This window comes from Solanum dulcamara, chromosome 2, assembly GCF_947179165.1.
Source record: "Solanum dulcamara chromosome 2, daSolDulc1.2, whole genome shotgun sequence".
In the NCBI taxonomy this organism is placed as follows: Eukaryota; Viridiplantae; Streptophyta; class Magnoliopsida; order Solanales; family Solanaceae; genus Solanum; species Solanum dulcamara.
Genome location: NC_077238.1, coordinates 77,775,229 through 77,795,744, shown reverse-complemented (window position 1 = coordinate 77,795,744; position 20,516 = coordinate 77,775,229). Strand labels below are relative to the sequence as shown.

The 20,516-nt window shown below is 30.8% G+C and overlaps 2 protein-coding genes across 7 annotated transcripts in view; one reads left to right on the top strand and one right to left on the bottom strand.

The window, feature by feature from the left end:
* The first annotated feature begins 12,432 nt into the window (after nucleotides 1-12,432).
* Nucleotides 12,433-13,338, top strand: LOC129877655 (ethylene-responsive transcription factor ERF106-like). The gene has a single exon (XM_055953179.1). The coding sequence runs from the start codon at nucleotides 12,540-12,542 to the stop codon at nucleotides 13,149-13,151; it is 612 nt and encodes a 203-aa protein (XP_055809154.1). The 5' UTR covers nucleotides 12,433-12,539; the 3' UTR covers nucleotides 13,152-13,338.
* Nucleotides 13,339-17,725: 4,387 nt separating this feature from the next.
* LOC129880833 (lipid droplet phospholipase 1-like) overlaps nucleotides 17,726-20,516 on the bottom strand; it is a 9,305-nt gene continuing 6,514 nt past the window's right edge. For 4 of the 6 annotated variants that reach the window (XM_055955054.1, XM_055955056.1, XM_055955057.1 and 1 more), the window contains exons 10-12: nucleotides 20,457-20,516; nucleotides 18,177-18,294; nucleotides 17,726-18,064 (exon numbers count right to left, since the gene is read on the bottom strand). In XM_055955054.1, coding sequence (XP_055811029.1) covers nucleotides 18,223-18,294; nucleotides 20,457-20,516 — 132 coding nt within the window. In that variant the 3' untranslated portion in view covers nucleotides 17,726-18,064; nucleotides 18,177-18,222. The remainder of the gene's footprint in view (nucleotides 18,065-18,176; nucleotides 18,295-20,456) is intronic. The other 2 variants (XR_008765500.1, XM_055955053.1) reach the window with 2 other exon arrangements.

Here is a 20,516-nt window from a genome sequence, read left to right as displayed (position 1 = left end):
GAGGGGTTCACATGTTATTTTATTGTTTGTTTTGTTTTCGAAGTTGTGGACTTCTTGGCTAAGAGAATATCACTAAACCGCAATATTAATTAAGATATATAAAGTGGGAAAATTCAACTTTTGAAGAGAAAAATGAAAACTATTCTAGAACCTACAAGTTAAACGCTTCGTATAATTTCAATCCAAATCATATATACGTATGTTTGCACATACATATTATTCGGAGCATCATCATTTGTAGTATCAAATTATGAAGATTCACGATTTATTTTAGTCTTGTGATAGAATCTATTGAAGGCTTTAAAAAGTAAAATGAATCTCAACACAATCTTTCATTCACAGAACGATGATCAATTTAAAAGGACAATCTAGATATTAGATGCAATATATGTTGCTGTGATCCCTAAAAGTTGTACACAAGACATGTTACGTACATATGTATGCACGTGTAATGTAAAAAGAAGTATAAATAAATTTAAATATGTATTTCAAAACCACTTCTTATCTTAGTGTAAAAATCGCAATATTTAAATGTTGAATCTGACATGTCTGAAAAGATGGTCTACTTCCAATTTCAACCCTTTGAGGTATGGGCAGCCAAGTAGAACAAGAAACTATATCAACATATGGAAAAATTGAGATCTTTTTGCCAAATATCATATTTAATTGGGAAATTTACATGAATATACAATATTAAAAAAATATTTACCATCTATAGTAATAAAAAAAAATTAATCACTGAACACTTATAATACATTTATAATACAGTTTTAATACATATTGCAGATAACTATTTATAAAACATATATAATACAAGTTTTATAGATAGATAATACATTTATCACATACTTTAATAGATTTATAATACATTATGTCAATTTCTTACTACACAAACATAATATATATTTTAAAACACCTATAATATATTTATATTGTATGCATAATTCACTTTTAATACAAGTGTAGATTTATCATAATATTGCTATGTATTGCTATAAATTGCAATAAATAAAAAATATCGCTAAAATCAGTAATTAATTTTTAAAAAGCACTCAATTAAGTAATTTTTCCTATTTAATTTGTGTATAATGCAAGTCATAACGGTCTAATCTCTCACACTAATCAATGAAGAAACTACAAATCTAGAATAACAATGGATGGGTATATGGTTTTGAATTAAATTTAATAGTAGAATTTCATGACCTATTCGTGTCAAGAAGAGGAATCAAACTTTAAAATTTATATTGTGAGTCGAGTTTCTATTGAAAATAATTTTTTTTATCTTGAAGATAAGGTTAATATCCGCGTATACTTTATTTTTTTCTGACTTTAATTTGTTAGATTATACTGAATATGTTATTATTATTATTAATATTAAATTAACCACTAACCAATTAAATGCTCATAAATATTTAATAAAGTTTTTAATACAAATATATATGTCCCAAAAAATTGTTACGGAATTTATTTGAACCAATATCTAATATTATAATTCCGCCCCTTGTTTTGTGTTGGTATGTGGAATAGGTTAAGAGTCTTTATTGTTAAGATGTCTATTTCTGTTCCAAAATCAAGTTGTGGAATAATGGAAAATCTGAAATTCAGTGAACCTTTTGCAACTTGGAATTTGTCAGGTTATAGACAGTTTTTTTTAAAAAATATAAACTAAAAAAAAATGCTAGATCAAGTTGACATTGAGTAGACTTCTTATATTTTGGTTAATTCAATGTGATGGAGTCTTTGTTTAATTTTGGGTCCCAGATTAGTTGATTGTTGAACTACTGAACTGTAATTAATCATCTCTTTGGAAAGTACAAAATCAATTGGATTAGCAAATTGGGAAATGTTCAAACTGCTACCACTATATCAAATAAGGAATTTTGTGATAATTATTTAGCGGCGATAATATAAATATCATTATATTATATTTAGCGAACAAATATGATAGAACGTATGAGATAGTTGGACTTCCTTTACTATTAACTAAAATCTTGGGTGTGTTTGATAAGAAGGAAAATATTTTTCATGAAACATATTTTTTAGGAATTTTACTTTTTTTCTTATATTTCGTAAGTAAGCAAAAAAGATTATCCTAAAAGCATTTATATAATTTATATAAATACTAGGAGAGATGAGGATAGGGGAGATAGGGCTGGGATGGTGGGGATGAGGATTATGGAGGGCGGATGTGAAGGTGAAGATAAGGTGTGTCGGAGGATGGAGAGGACACAAGCAAATGTCATTAGTACAATTTATTTTTCCTACTTTCATTAGGAAAATCGTTTTCTTCATTTATAAGGAACTTATTTTTTTAGAGAAAATATATTTTTCAAAATTTTAATCAACCGAACATGAAAATATTATGCACATTTTTGTAAAAATGTTTTTCTTCATATCGAATACACCCTTAATAAAACTTGAAAATAAATTTTTTTGATGCAGACGATAAAGCTATTACTCCTAGTTAATTTATTCACGTGAATTTGAATTAATCAGATACTTTTTCCAAAGAGATATCTACTATACTCATATAGTGATAACTTTAACTCTTGGGACAAATATGTTGAGCAAGTGGAGGCAAATTCTTATCCTTTTTTGCTCGAATACAATGCATAGAAGCCAAGGGAAACAACAAATTTTTAAAAAATAACCAATAATAATTATGGTGGAGTGGTAAGTACTCCTTCACCATTAATCAAAAGGTCTCGGGTTTGAGTTCTATTGAATATGGAGTCGCCTTTGTTAGAAAACATTTTATCCCCAAATGTAAAACTTTTCAGTGTAAATTCAAATTTAGTCAGACATAATATAGATATTGAATATCAATTAAAAAAAATAATAGATTTTGTAAATAGTGTACAAATATTACAAGTTATAATCAAGTAGTTTTGCAGGTCCACCCATGGTACGGATTGGTACCCACAACTTGCATTTGTATGTATTTGGAGGTAGTTTCTTATATTTTTAGCTTTTCTCTGGACATACAATCTGAAATTATGATTTCAAATTGTTTGAATATGTGATTTGTGATCATAAATTCAAATATCAATTTTTCTAAAAAATCTCAAATTATGCTTTCAATTATTTTTATATAAAATTTGATGCATAAATTTATATTTTATAAAAAAAGAATAATACAAAAAAAATTATTATTTATACCATATGAAACGGTAGCCAAACAAACTATAAATTTAACAAACAAAATTTGTTAGAAAGAAACGAAGAAGACACTTAATAAACTTATAAGACTAAAAATACTTAATAAAATGTAAGTATCTAACAAATTATTTAAGACCTCTTTCATCATTGGAGACTTGGAGTCAAAAATTTTACTAAAAGAATTCAAAAATAGGAAGAAATAAATATTAAAAAAATTTAAAAAATTCAATATTTACTGTACTACACACATATATAAAATCTAACTTTGTATATATTATATAATTTTTTGTTAGAAAATAATTTGTATGCCCAATCCTAAGACACTTGATATCATCTTTGTAGCATTTATTCAAGATATCTACTCTGACTTTTTTGTTGACTTGGGAATTCACGTTTACTTTTCATTTTTTTTTAAAAGTACTACAATAGATGAAAAACTTTTATTTTATGTCTCATATAGTAATTGATAATATTAATTTATGTGAAGTTCGTTTTTTGTCTTACAATAAAAAAGATATTAATATCAGTAATTTCTTTTTTTTAGTGATAATTAGATTAATATCATTATATTTAAAGTCGCTATAGCTTTTATCGAGCATATATATAGTGTTTATTTATAAAAAAATATCCATATTATATTATTATCTATATATATAATATAGGTGATAGTTTGTACGCTTCTACTAATAAACTTATCTATATATATTAATATAGGTAATAGTTTGTGCGCTTCTACTAATAAACTATCAACCTGGTACCTTATTACAGTAAGAACAGTAAATAACATAAAAAGTAAAATACAAGTATTTTATGTGAAAACCCCTTGCTCAAGGGAGGAAAAAACCACGACTTATCTACGTGATTTCACTCAGATTTCATTATCAAATAAGGAGCATCAAATGATTACAAATCCTACAATCCCAAGGATTAAACTCTTAATCTCTTCTCCCTTACTATGATACCTGGAATCTTCAACCACTAAGCAATAACACAATGACAATCTTAAGCTCCATTATTATTCCTTCGTTTCTATTTCTTGAGAGTGAATGCTCTTGCCCTTTTTCAATTGTGAGAGAGATGATTTCTTGAAAGCTTATTTCTGCCAATATGGATGGCCATGTCCTTTTAGAGCAATCCTATTGGCCTGCCACACTGACATAGTCCGAACACTTTCAAAACGGTTACAATAGTGAACTATTTTGTCGACTATCATTTTCAGTTGCACACAATAATTCAATTCTACCATGAGATCAGTGTCACGCCCCGGGAGGGTGCCCTAGACGTTACCGGCATTCGAAAATCATTGTTGGCCTTCAAACGAACCACTTGGTCCAATCACACTCTCATTCAGTCATATTCTATCAGCGGAAAACTCAACTCACAAGGATTCTATTCATAAATAAGGCCAAAGGCCAACCATATATCCAATTTAACAACTAGTAAGAATGAAACTAGTCAAAACGAATAAATCAACATCATCCACACTCTAGTCTATGAAGCCTCTATCAACAATCCAAGAGGTGTCAATGACAAGTCATGGCTACCACAAACCAAATAAAGGAAAACTAACTCAAAGCTAAAAAGATAAGTGCGGTATCTTCCGAAAATAGGGAGGACTCACCAACTAGATGGAAGCGAATAGATTCTCAACGGTGCGTCTGTTGATGATCTCTAGTACCCGTCTCCGCATCATGAAATGATGCAGGCCAAATGGCGTCAGTACGTGGAATGTACGAATATGTAAAATGGCAGAGTAAAACATGCATCAGGGTAGAATTAGTCAACTCAGGAGAAGAAACAATTCAATTAAGATGTCCTAAGCCTAAACAAGAATATGATTTAGACAAGACCAATCATGTACAGTCCAATCCAATCCAATCCATTACAATCCGACTCAGAGTACTATCAAGACCTATATGGGAGTTTCTCTTATCCAACAATCATCACTTATGAGCCATTGATAGTACAACAAGCCGACGTTGTTGCCACGTCCATTCATACCTTGCCAAGGTAGGAATGAATCAATAATCATGGATCCACAATCAATCAAGTCCTATCATGTCAGGACAGTAATTTAGGAAATATATGACTTTAACGGTCCAATCCTCTCCTACGTTTGGTGACGTAGTTATTGGGTTTGAGTTATTACTTACTCTTACCCAATTCGGTGTTCGATACTCCTTCAAGACTCAATGGTCATAAAACTCTATCCAATCAGTTTAATCTAATCATATCGACAAGTCTTATATGGACCCCTTTTAATTTATCAATTTTATCACAATCAAACCTTTCAACAAATCATACTATCCAATTAGTCTCAATCACATCTTTCAAGAGTAGTTAGATAGACTTGTATGACAACAATAAGTTATGTTCCTATTTTATGCCATTCACATTCCTAGCTATCCCAATTCGTGCTTTTCATTCCAATCAATACATATACATAATCATTTACAATCAATATATATATATATATATATATGGCTACAGTTTATGAAGTATCATGTGAAAAGTAATTTGTTCAAGAATTCAAGTCATAAAGATCATCAATCAATTAATAATATGTAAAGGTATTCTAGGGTTTTAGGAAAATTCAAGAAAACGTTCATGGAGGGTTCAAGTCTTTCACATTTTTTATCCAATACATCTATGGGGCATATGGAAGAACTCAATCCATATTTTAGGTTAGCCTTACATACCTTAAAATCTCCATAAATCTTGATGAAAAATCTTAACTTGAAGAAGAACAATCAAGAGACCCTTTCTTGAAATTCTTTGACTTGTTTTCTTGAAAACCCTATGGTTAGGATTTAAAATTTCTCTTAGCGATTCATAAATAGATGAAGAAGTTTGGTTTGGAAAGCTTGAAATCTATGAAGGAATTACCTTGTTGAAGAATCTTGAAAAAGAACCCTAACTTGATGCTTTCTTGAAAATTCTTGAGTGTTAATGTTTAGAAGTGAATAAGAGGTTTTTTAATGAGGAAAACTGATTTCTACAAATTTAGGGACATTAGAATAACTCCCCAAAGGGTTATAGGATAAAAATACCCTAAAAAAATAAAGGGGGCATCGTTCGTCTTAGACAGTGGAGTCCGTGTCCTATCCGCGTTGCGGATCCATCACGGACTTCTGCCAAGATAGAGCGTCTCTAGTAAAATGACCATAACTTTTTACTCCGAACTCCAAATGAGACAAACTTGGTGGCGTTGGAAAGAAGATTCAAAGATATTTAATTTTATAATTCATGGGATACCCAATTCGATATATTTTAGGAGATATGATTGTTTGAAGTTGACCCTTATACGGACTCATCTGAAAACTTAGCCGATAGAAATTCTTTGGACTCGGCTTGGTGTTAGGGATTCCTTATGACCCTAAAACACATATAATACACTTCAAATACTTAGGAATTGATCCTAACTCATATATACAACTAAAATTCACTGAGTTCAATCCTACATTGATTCGAGTCTTGGCGAAAAAAATTGGGGTGTTACAATCAGGTCTCGTAGCAAATCTTAATTTGTTAAATTATCAAAACTACAATCTAACAATAGGCAAATCGACAATTATATTATTAGTACTAATTTTTTTTTTGTTATAGTGTTGTAAGATATAAGAAGTCTCGTGAATAATTAGCTTCTTAAAAAGTGTAGTATTAAAAGACCTTAGAAATAATAAAGTCTTCGAAAAAAGACTAACAACTATTTACTCTCATGATTATTAACTATTATAAACTACTTTTACTCTAAGAAATCTGGCAACTTTATTTTCTAGAACCGAGACTGTTTACTTATCTTATCTTTTTTTTTAATTTATAAAAATGATAATCGGATCAGTTTGTACACAATTTGATTATTTCATCAAATACTTACTATTTTGCTGCCATGTGATTAGGAGGTCACGAGTTCAAGCCTTAGAAACAGCCTCTGACAGAAATGCAAGGTAAGGCTGCGTACAATAGACCCTTGTGGTCGGACCCTTCCCCGGACCCCGCGCATAGCGAAAGCTTTAGTGCACCGGGCTGTCCTTCTTTTGCTATAACACATGCGACACTTACCGCATAACTCTATCCATTAAAAAAGAACATAGTCTCTCTCATTGCTCGAAAATACCATGCACATAATTTAGGTGCATTTGATCATAAATTTTAATATCTTTTATTTTATTTCAAATTTATGAAGTTAAAGATAAATTTGTATTTGATTATATTTTTTTACAAAGGAAAGAAGAAAATATTTTATTTGAAATTATAAAAACTCTTACTATGTGCAATTGGTTGGACATAGATCCAATTTTGAACTTTTTTATATTCCTTGGATATTTTTTTTCATGTTTCTGATGGTATCAAAACGCATGGAGTTGGAAAACAGGTTATAAATTGTTTTTAAAATTTGAAATTCAACTTTAAATAAAATTCAAACTTTCAAGGTCAAACATTGATTTTAAAATAAAATAAAAAATTATTCTGAATAATTAAATAATTTTCATGATCAATCGGATCCTTAGTATTTTTGATCCCATGTAGGCGAAATTAGGATTTCAATTTATGAGTTTTGAATTTTATAATGACGATTTTCAGTGATAATAATTGAGTTCTAAAATTAATATTTTTACATATTTTATAAATTTATCAACACAATATATTATTTGAGCAAAATCAATTGAATCTGCATGCGGACTACTAGCTCCGCTAATATTAATAGGCGTGTTACAAGAGTGTAAGAGTAATTATATGCATGCATGTCAATAAAAGCATGGATAGTGAAGTTATTGTAAAGTAAGATGATCCGTGACTTTTATTGCCTCTCAATTTTGTGTTGAATATTTTTCACTTTGACTTTTGCTCAGACTCGAAGAATTTATGGCATGAATAAAGCTTTGAATTTGATCATGAGTGTGTTTGGGAGTATTTCTAATTTTCCCATAAAAATATTTTTTTTCTAAAAAAACAAGTTCTTTAAAAAAAGTGGAAAATAACTTATTTAAGTAAAATAAGTTTTATAAGTAACGTCTACATTAAGAGCCCGTTTGGATGGGCTTATAAGTTTGTCAAACCAACTTATAAACCCTTTTTAGCTTATTGTGGTGTTTGCCTAATGCTAACTTTAAGCCATAAAGTTCTTAAAGTCAGCCAAAAATGAAAAATTAGGATTTCTAACTTTTTTTTTTCTAAGTGCTTAAAACCATTTTCCTTGACCATGTAAATTACTTTTATATCCCTTATATTTTAACTAAATTCCCAAACTACCATTTTTATTCTTTTAATCCTAAAATTCACATTATTTTCCTCATTTCTTCGGCATAAACACTTTTATCCAAACACTCAACTGCTTATTTATAAAAATAACTTTCAGCACTTTAAAAATTCTAAAAACACTTCATACATAAAAGTTATTTTTTTTAAGTCAATCCAAACAGGCTCTAATTGTGATCTTTCCATCTTTCAATACACCGCATTTTCATTCCCACCCTAGTAGCCCCCATCCCCACCAACCCCACACTTGTCACGCTCCCAAGCTTAGCCTGTGGTGGAAGAACTGAAATTTATGAATTGATCTATGGGCAACCTGTGAAACTACTTGTCATGTATTTAGTTACTATGTTTGGAACGTTATGCTTCTCTTCTTTCTTTGGATTATTCATTGTATCTCTTGGGATAGTTCATTACGTTTGGAATCATTATGATTGCTACACTTTGGGGGCTATGTATATATACGGAGGTGGATTTAGGATTTTTTGAAACTCTGGGTGTCACGCTATTTTGAACAGTAAGCAATATCAAAAAATCCAGCGTAGAATCAGATAATACTTAATACTTATTATCAAATATACATACAAAATTTAGACCTGCTCTGTTGGTTTAGTTAAGATTTTACTTACAAGAGGTCTAGAATTCTAATTTACTTATTCACAATTACAATAAATTCGCTAACGATGTCTTGTATGGTAAAAAAAAGGTTTAAGAAAATACACTCCACAACGAGGCTCGAACTTACATTCCTACATTGGTAAACCTGAGCTTTAATTACTGGCACCACAAAACTCGTTATTTCTAAGGGTGTCACGTTTAATATTTAGTACTTTCCTTATAAATATATATATAAATATACATGTATATACAAATTTTCAATCGAGACCACAAAGTGGCGTGGCACCCCCTCGGATGAACATAGATCCACCTCTGTATATTATTTGATGAGTCGTTTCTATGTTAAACGAAATAATTCACCATATGATCTTGAATGTAGATCAAAGATTATGGTATCTCAACAAGTTATGAGCTAGAATTGGAGCTTAGAGAACAACCTAAACGAAAGAATTCACCTAGAGAATAAATTCAAATGGACAAATATCCATGTTTAAGTTGAAGAATTTAACCAATTATACGTGTATGTATTGATAATTTAAATACATTGATTTGTAAATTGTAAGTTGAGAACACTTGAAAAATTTGAAGAGATGAATTGATTTGGAGCTAATAAAATTTTAAGATAAGATGATTTGCTTGTATATATATGTTTTATTCAAATTCACTTGTAACTACTTAGAAGAAATATGTAACTATTTTTATTTTATTAATATGCTATAATTGAAATGTTTATATTTATATTTATATTTATGATTATGATAGGTGGAAGGGGAGCCTTGGAGTAACTGGTAAAGTTGCTGCCATGTGACCAGGAGGTCACGGGTTCAAGCCTTGGAAACAGCCTCTGGTAGAAATGCAAGGCAAGGCTGCGTACAATAGACCCTTGTGGTCAGGCCCTTCCCCGGACCCCGCGCATAGCGGGAGCTTTAGTGCACCGGGCTGCTCTTTTTATGATTATGATAGGTGACACCTACTTCCTCCCACTTGTGATAAAAGATAAAGTCGACAGAGTATTTGTCTTCTTTCCACTTGGATAGTTATTAAACCTATAAACACCAACAAATCAATTCCTCTTCTCCAACGTCATGGGACACAATTTGCATCTATTTCCATGCACCCCCACGAGCTACAACACCTCACACCCATCTTCTTTATGTTATGGATAAGTCTTACTCCGTCACAATTTATGTGACATATATTAAAAAAATAATATATAAATTAAAATAGAAAGAATATTAAATTTTTCGTCATAATTTATGTGATATATATTAAAAATGATATATAAATTGAGATAAAAAGAGTATTAAATTTAATGGAGAGAACTAAAGTATAATGAAGGATGATAATTATGTAACTAGATATTTATAGTTATAGTATAGTTTATCATCTTTGAGTAAGTTTATAGGAAAAACAATTTCTATATCTTTAAAAAATAGGGATACGCTTAGGGTACATACCATCTTGTTGAGATTTGATTTGTGAAATTGTATTGAGTGTGTTATTATTATTGTATAATATGATTTAACATGTCGTAGAGGACTATCTTATTTTAAAACATAAATAAATTAGTTTCACATATTTAGTTCCACTTTATAATTGATAGTAACTTGTAATTATTTTTTAAGTAATCTAATAGTAAAAATTATTTTATACTATTAAAGTATACACAAATTATTTGGTATTCAAAATTCACTATTCTATTCAAACGCGAATTCAAAATTTGAAATATCTAAATTTTGAATTGCTTCGACAATTAATTGAGCGACAACCACCTTGCGCATAACCATAGATCCACCTATGAGTGTGTCACTTAGGGATTGTTTGGTATGTAGATGAGATTGATTAATTTAGACAAAATTACATAGTAAGACAAATATGTGTTATGTTTTTACTAACACAATTATAAATTTTAAAGAATTATATTACATCGTTATACTCAGAATTTTATATCAAATCTCTCCTTTTTCTCAAACTCTCGCTTGCCTCCCCCCTCCCTTCCCCCTTCCCTCTTCTCCCTTTCTTGTCCGCTCCCTCTCTATCTCTCGCCTGAATTGAAATCCAACAAACAACAAAGTATCTGGGGTTTAGATGAGATATTTCTATACAAATCAAGCGAGAGATTTGAATAATGTGAGAGATAGTGGAAGCCTCCCTTCTTTCTTTTCTTCTCTTCAATTTCATACTCAAGCTCTTATGAAGTTATTGTGTTTGAACGAGGGAGAGATATAATATTGATACAATTATATTAATCATACTCTTAAAGAGTATGCAACACATGAAACAAAAGTATAATAAGGACAAAATACAGTTCAATGCATTGATCACTCTTCCGAGCGAAATTCGAAAGAGTGAATACACAAGGAACAAATATACTTGGTACAATTGTATTCGCTGTCACAAATTAATTGTATTCGTGATATAACTTGATACAACAAATACAACATGTATTCATCATATCTCTCACCTCTCACCTCTCTCTTCCGAATTTCACTCGTCTCTCTCCTTCCTCTCCCAATTTCGCTATCTTCTCTTCTTCTTCTAATATGTAGTTATAAATCTTAATTAAGCAAACTATAGATACACATCTCTAATTAAGTCCAAATAATTGTCATTTTTAAAAGTTCTTTATGAAATTAGTTATCTTATTATTGTAGTACAATAGTATGATAAATAATTTCAAAACTAGTTAATACCTCTAATCAAATATAAAATAAAATAATTCTATATTTTATTCCAAAATTATTTTCCCTTATAATCCACACCAAATGACCCCTAAGAGTTCATTAAACGAGAAAATGTTTTTTTCGAGGGTCTTCATTCCTAAAATTTAAATACAAAACCTCATACTACCGATAGAAAAATCTCATCTATCCCTTTATAATAAAAACTTATCCATACCAAATGCTTAGGCCAAATCAATGAAGACATGGCATATACAACCACACACAATGGATAACTCTTCCTAAAATTACCCCAAAACAAAAAGTTGCTTTCTCTTTTTCCAGCTAATCACAAACTCACTGTCACACACAAATCAAAAAAAACAGTGTCCAAACCGTATCCCTTATGCCATAAACCCCACCAATTTTAAAATTGTTCTAGAGTAATAAATATTTTATTTTTAGAGATTTTAAGTTTAAATTTTTCTGAGTACATAATCGTTTTTATTAAAAAGTGTTTGATCCTTGATATGAAATTTTATAAAATGAATTTGAATTTAATTGTAATTCAATGTGAATATCAAACACAAAATATCTTTTCTAACATGAATCTAAATTTAATCGAAATTCAATGGGAATATCAAACATAAAATGTAGTAAATGCCCCTCAACGCACCCCTACTCCCTCGTGTGTGTGGATATATAATACTACTACTCCATATATATATAGGGACTCACACAAGCACATTCACTACAAAACTTTCAGACTCTCACAGACATAAACACAAACACCTTCACTGCAATTCTCAAACTTCAGCTGGAAAAAACCAAAAAGTAATACTGAAAATGACGAAACCAGATGAAGGATTAACATTAGAACTCATACGACAACATCTCCTCGAAGATTTCACAACTACAGAATCATTCATCAACAGTCTCAATTCTTGTTTTTCCGATCATATCTCCTCCTTCGACAACATCTCCCCTGTTTTCACTTCAGTAAAAACAGAGCCATCTACATCCAGTTCCCTTTCAGATTCACCCAATTCCTCATACTCCAATGAACCCAATTCACCAATTTCCCGTTACTTCAATCTCCACGCCGATTTCCCCGAATTCAAAATCGATTCAGATACCATCCTCAGCTCAGCTTCCGATAGCTCCGCCGGTTCTAATGAAGATAATAATAAGAAGAAGAATTACAGAGGGGTGAGGAGAAGGCCATGGGGAAAATTTGCAGCGGAGATAAGAGATCCAAGTAGAAAAGGATCGAGGATTTGGTTGGGTACTTTTGATACTGATGTGGATGCTGCTAGAGCTTATGATTGTGCGGCGTTTAAGATGAGGGGAAGAAAAGCTATTCTGAATTTTCCGTTGGATGCCGGAAAATCTGGTGCTCCGGCGAATATTGGCCGGAAAAGAAGAAGAGAGAACAAGATGGATATGGTGAATTTGTAAAAAAAGGGCTATGGTGAATTTGTAAAAAAAAACTAGTTACATTCCTCTTCTTAGGTGAATGTGTAATTTATCTGAAATATGTTAATTACTGTACTAAACTCCCTTACATTAAAATATTATCCTATAAATTAAATTTTGATGAACAAATTTGAATTCTTAAAAGTGATGAATGTTTTGTTTATTTGAACTATATTTTTTTCTATTAGCCTTTTGGTTAATCAGCATTTATAAGATGATTAAATGTGAAATCATAAATATAAATAATTTTTTATTAAAGTATAACTTAGTGTAGTTTAACTCCTAAGAAATTACAAAATATTCATTAATGAAAAGGATAAAAATGAAAAAAAAATTCAAACATTTCTCTTAAATTTTGAACAATTCAAATATTTTGAACAATGAAAAAAGCTTTAAAAGTTTCTTTAATATGAAATAAAGGAAATACTAAATAATAGTTTGATAGTAGAAGCACTATATGTTGTTTTTTATATGCTGATGTCCAGTATTATGTTGAAACTCGACTAATTCGGTTTTGCACCATATATATATTATTTTAATTTAAGAAAGTATCAATATAAGGTACTACATACTATGTGTTTGTGTTTATGTTAGTGTAAAACTTTTAACATTGTCATGTTAAGTAAGTTGGGTAACTCTACTTATTAAGCCTAATTTAATTATAGTATTTAATAAAGAATATAAATTTCATACATTGTCAACTTAACGAGAACGTTTTGGAGAAAATATTTTCTTCCGTACCAAACATATTTTATGTGTAAATTGTAATTTTCTATTTTTGATTTCTCATTTGATGTTTGAAGTCTCGACTAAATTCGAATCGCGTACTGTAAGTTTATTCGAAAGTGGCGCTAAAGGTAAAACAGTTCCACTACTACACCACATTCCATATCGGTGCAAATTGTAATTAGTCCTCCATCAATCTTCTACTATTTAGTTAAAACACTTGCCTTCGATTTATTTTTAATTTGGTCGAGTTGGTTTTGTTTAAAATGCTACAAACTTCGATAACTAATATAGGACGGAGAGAGTAATAGTGTAAGTATTTTTATGCACAATTCCCATAGCTAGCATTGGTCATTAAGACATAAATATCTATAGTTATGGCAATAAGGGCATGATTTAGTAATATATTTTACTTATTAAAGAGTTTAAGTTATATATGTTATTAGTATAAGAAAAAACTACATTATCAAGTTACGTAAAAAAAAAATCTAAAGACAAATCCCTTTAAAATGTGAGTTATATAAGCTCCTAATTGTGTTTACTTTGTATATTATTATAATATCAAATTATTTTATAACTAAGAAATAATTTTCTAGCCATTTACAAACTTGTTTTTAGTTTATGCCTTATTTACAAGAGTCAATAGATCTTAATGTTTATACATAAGATATTTGTATTATTACACACATAAGAAATTGAGAAAAAAATGGTGAGCAAGAAATCTCATTTCCTTATTTTATACATGCATAGTGTGATATATAATTTCAGACCCCTTTGTGTGCATGATTTGTCATCTTAGCAAATACTACTTTCGTTTTAATTTATGTGATATATTTTTTTAATTTATTTCTATAATAAATAAATAAAAAATATAGCATATGCTAATATTGAAAACAACCAACTTTACACTTCCCCATTTACTTTACTAACAAGCTTTTATAATAATACAAATGTTATAGTAGCATGTTTAAAATAACAAGTTTTAAAAGCTTTATAATAATACAAATGCTATATTATTTCTTAGATAAAAGTTTCAAGGTATAATAATTTAAAATTACATATCATTTCAAGCAATCACATAAATTAGAACAGAGGGCACCAGAGAATCCAAAGCATAACTTATTATTCCGGGGAAATTATTAGCTTTTATTTAGTTCATATCTATATTTAAAGAAATATGCAAAATATCTATAAATAATTGATCATGAACTAAATTATTATAAAACTTCGAATTCTGAATCCGCTCTTCAAGCAGATAAGATGGGACAAGCAACACACAAACAAAGAATAACTTCACACTTGTGTGAACCATATAGAGGACCATTTTCCAAATGCTTCAAGTTGAGGACTTATTGGACCCCAAAATTTGGTTCATGCATTACTACTATATGTTGACAACAGTCTGAGGCACAGACAGACAATGAATAGTTTATAGATCACAACATAGTACAATATATATATAGCAATGTATATAGACAAATTTTACAAATATATGAAAAGTATATATCACAAATATCTACAAGGAAAATTAACTACTTAATGTGCTACTTGCTAAGTGGCCCCTTTCCCTACCCTCCTTTAGTAACTAGTTGCTAAGCTTTTGTCTCAACATCCCCAAACATGGACCACATACAATTATTTGTTGGTAAAATCATCAATGTCCCTATCAATGAGCATCACATAATTGTACCTTTGCAACATTGAGTACATCTTCCACTTGCACTATATGGGGTTGTTTGATTCTCGGATTAAGTTATTTTGAGATTATAATTTTTGAACTAACTCATTTCATTTGAAAAGTGAGATAAAATAATATCAAACTGGATGAGATACTTAGGGTTAAGTTTAAGATTAACTTTATTATGAGATATCTCATCTTATCCCATGAATCAGATGAAGAGATAAATAAATGGAGATAGATTTATTGGATATTTTCAAGCATTTATTGGACATATATCAAGTGGAAGCAGCCGCAAAAATCCAAAAGGCCCATAACTTTCATACTAGGGCCAAGGGAGACCTACATGTGTCTCACATATTCAGAAGCTTTTAATAAGTTAATTTATCCTATCCTATAAATTAATTTTATTTTTATATAACATCCTTTCAAAGTAATGTACCTAGCATTACTTCATAAGTGGGACTTTCGAATATAAACATCGTCCTCGAGGAATTAAGATTTCTCGACCATTTATGAAATGTATAAAAAAAATTAATTTCTTTCCAATCTTTTAGGTATTAAAATAAATATCTCTTGTAAAAAGAAAGATAAAACTACAAAGAATTATAAATGTGCTACAAAATCAATTCTCTCACATTTTACCAACAAAAAATATAAAAATCATTCATGTACATATAACATATTCCCTCATTACCTATGAGGTCAACAACATACTCACATACACGGGGGCAAATCTATCCTATAGTAAGTAGGTTCAATTGAATTCAATAATGTCGATTCAAATATTGTTTATATGTTAAAAACATGCTAAATAAGTACAAACTTATCCAATGACAGGGCCACAATTACACTTATGGATTCAACAAAACTCAATAGCTTTACACAAATTTGTATTCAGATATTATGTAAAAAGTAGTTGCTAAGCGGCAACTTATATTTTGTGTTTCCTATACCAAATTTGGTATTTCATGTAGGATATACGTATAGTTGAGTTAATTTTTTGACAAAAAATAAAAATAAATTAATGACTTTAATTAAATAATAAATTGAAAATCAGATGATTATCCATGAAATTAACATCCAGTACAGAAACAAGTATCCACAATTGGGAAAAAAAAACTCATCCTCATGATTTTTATATTGAGTGATCCGTATGAGTTTAAGTTCCATAAACTAACGTGTAAAAAAAAAATCACAATAGTTACATCTGTATAACAAGTATTGTGAGAAATATGAGATTTGTTGTTTGCTAGATTAATTCATATTGAGTAATTTCCCTCAACCTTTTCATCTTCGTACATAAATCCGTAGGAGATTCTAAATTTACTTTTTTCTTCCTTCCACAAATAAAGTGCTCGCAAATAGGGAGGGAGTTCAAAATTTAAAAACGTTAAAGAAGCCAAGAGATTCAATATTTACTATTATATACATAAAAGTGTTTTTTTTTTTTTGGGGGGGGGGGGGGAAGTTTTTGTTTTTGTACCTTTGCCGTCCCTCTTAACGGGCAAAGTGAGCCCCTTTATTCTGAATTAAAGAATTCAGAATCAATCAAATCTCCCCAAGTAGGATTCGAACCTACGACAATAAAAGAACTTCCGGGAGTCGAACCCAGGATTATATACATAAAAGTAGACAGTCGAATGTTGTCTTAGTATTAACCTATTCATGTGGTTTTTAACTTTTGTAGCTATCATCATCTATTGTTTACTATGATTAGGTGATCACACCTCGTTAATGTTACCGTTCCTTGCCTATATACTTCCACACTACTTTCCTATGAATTGTCATATTTTTTCTTTGCGGTAGTTTTCCCTTTCTATTACTATTTTGATTTTTTTCACTTGAGCTGAGGTCTTTCAAAAACAACTCCTCTACCTCTAAAAGGTAGAGTTAAAATCTACCCACATTATCCTCTCAAAATCCCACTTTGTAGAATTTCACTAAATATGTTGTTATTGGTGATATCCCATCGATTTTTCTCACCTCAGCAGTACTTTTCAAGTCATTGTCTTGCATGGGAAGGGTGATGATATGTGATCACTGCCTGGGTGATAGGAGTACTCCAACTTTCAGTACACAAAAAAGTTATAAATTTTATGTCTGATTTCACACCAAACATTAATTAATTTGATCCTCTTACTTCAAATCAAAAGCAAATTAAAACAGAGTAATATATATCGTTGATGAATGGACCTGTGACCATGTACACTAGAGCACAAAAACAGTGAGTTAATATCGTTCCTAATATGGCTTATCGTTTTTACAAGTCATAGAAGTGACAAAGAGAACCTTACCTGCAAGTCTGGCAGGATCCAAAATTTGAATTTTATGAGTTCCTATAACAAACTCAAGTTAATACTATAATAATAACTTAGTTACACAATCATTTTTATAAATATTTAACAAATTTTTTAATATATATAGAGAGTTTGGGCAAAATTACTACGTTCCTGTGAACTGATAATAAACCCTCTAGATCTGCCTCTCCCTGCAAACCATAAATGAAAAAATCAAATTACTTTTCTAGCATTTCACAACAGGCCTGCGATACAAAATAATTTAAAAGTCTAGGATAGAAAAGGAAATAAGAGAGACTATACATGCAAATCATTGATCACCTAGAAAGTTTCATATTTGATTTGGCCTCTATACGATAAAATTATCGATCATATGTTGTATAACATCAGCACCTTCAGCATCCAGTTTTTGATCCTTCACCTGTGAACATAAGTATTGGAGTTTTAAGCTCACATTACATGTGAGGATGAAAACGTGAAAAAGCTACGGAAAAGGTTCAAATATGCCGTTAAAGTATTCGAAATTGAGCAGATATACCCTTCATTAGTAGTTTAGCTCACATATGCCCTTAATTTAACTGGAGCCATCAATTAACCTAATTAGCTGATTAATAAGCAAAAAGGGGGCAAATATCCCTTAAAGTTTGCAAAATTATGACAAGAAATATGAGGACAAATGATTAAAGATCATAAGCTCCATCTAAAAAAAATGCAAGCAGGGAATATGAAAACCCAACAGTCCTCTTGGAAATTTGAAGACTGAAATTTTACGCAATAGCGCTATATCAGATACTGAGCTTCCTTCCAGTCCGCTAACACCATAGTCATGCTGCAAAATATTTTTTTATTCTATATACTTTCGATGGAATTTAGCTACAGCATTTATTGAGTGTAACAAATTACATTTAGTTACCGGGTTTATGAAGTAAATGGGAAACTGCATCAAGTTACAGGGTGTAGAAAGTGAGTGAAAATATTCAACCCCAGGGAAGAGAACAGGATGATAAAATAAAGAAGAGAGAAAATTGAAGAGTGTGACAAAAAAGTTGTGCAACTTCAGTTAGTCTGGTTAAAAGGAAAAACGGTGAAGGATACATTAGATTTGTCCTTGTTTTGGGAAGACAAATTCTAAGCCCGGGGAAGGTATACTCCTTTTTTACTTTCACCATCTTTTCAATGTTTACGTACCTAAATGGACAGGAAATTCATGAAACTCTCTCCCTTTCATATCCTTCCTCTCCTTTCTAAACAAGGCATAAAATCAACAATACAGAACATCAAAGTCCAATCACCAGTACCACGTCTATCCCACATAATCAAAGAGCCAGAATTTTCACTAAGGGGTTTCAAAATATGAAAAAATAATCACACTAAGAAGTGAAGAGGGTTAACATCTACTGTGTGTATATAAAAAATAATTTTAACCATGTATATACAATGTAATTTTTTGGCGAAGGGGTTTTGGATGACCCCCTCGGTCCTACTTGGCTCTGCCCTTGCCAACATTGCTTTTCAACTCCTACAAGAATTACTTTCATTTTCTGCTTCAAATTGTACTCCCTATGCCCCAATTTATTGACAGTTTTTGACTGTGTAGGGAGTTTAACAAAGAAAGAAAGACTTTAGAAATTTGTGGTCTAAAACAAGTCATAGCAATCTCATTAAGTAAAATCGTTCCTAAATACAGAAAACTGGCATTCTTTTGGGACAGACTAAAAGGGAGAGTGTTAATAATGCTTTCCTCCCAGCTGGCTTACAAAGTGGACTAAATGAACGACAGAATAGTGTAAAATATAGCACACACTACAAGGGTGTCAATATCGTACACTAGCTCTCCCCACCATTGCTACCACCACCACAACCACAACCACTTGGGCTATAATAATGTTGTCATTTTTTAGCACCACATACACCCCCACTATGTTATCTACATGTCTGAAGTGGAAATGTCTTAGACTAGCTCTCCCACCATCGCTAACACCACCACAACCACTTGGGCTATAATGATGTTCTCATATTTTTGGCACCAGGCACTCCTCCACTATATCATCTTCATGTCTAAAGTGGCAAAGTGGTCCGGAAAGAGACATGTTTCAAGCCAAAATCTCTCATTTTTCTAGTAATGCAAGGTCAAGTAGTGCAATACACAAGATGTATGCAAGAGAGTTAGGACAGAAGGAAATGGAATAGTAATACCCCTGCATCAAAAACACAAATTGTGGGTCAATGCAGTTTCTCGGCAAAACTTAAACCTTGTTCAATCTGCATAACTAGTTAATATTTTTCTTCCTAATTCTTGAGGCTATAAAATAGGCAAGCACCAGGATACAACACATGAACACATAGGACAAAGACATAAGTCTAGTAAGTACTTTTTCAGTTGTAAATCTGTGAGTTAGATGAATGAAAGTTATATTCTGCTCATTAAACAAAATAGTGTACAGTTCATACTTCCATCAACATAATTAAACGAGACTTGACTGGTTCCAGGAGAACCACTAAAATATCTATAAATGCTCTGGGCAATCAATTTGGTAATTATCAGTAGTCAGGAGAGAGAGAGAGAGAGAGAGAGAGAGAGACCTGAATAACACTGTGAGCAGCAAATTTACGCCTGCTCCTGTGAAAGCTAACGTCCACTTT

What these genes read in the sequence shown, in the direction of transcription:
- LOC129877655 (XM_055953179.1), top strand. Translation starts at nt 12,540, where the DNA reads ATGACGAAACCAGATGAAGGATTAACATTAGAACTCATACGACAACAT.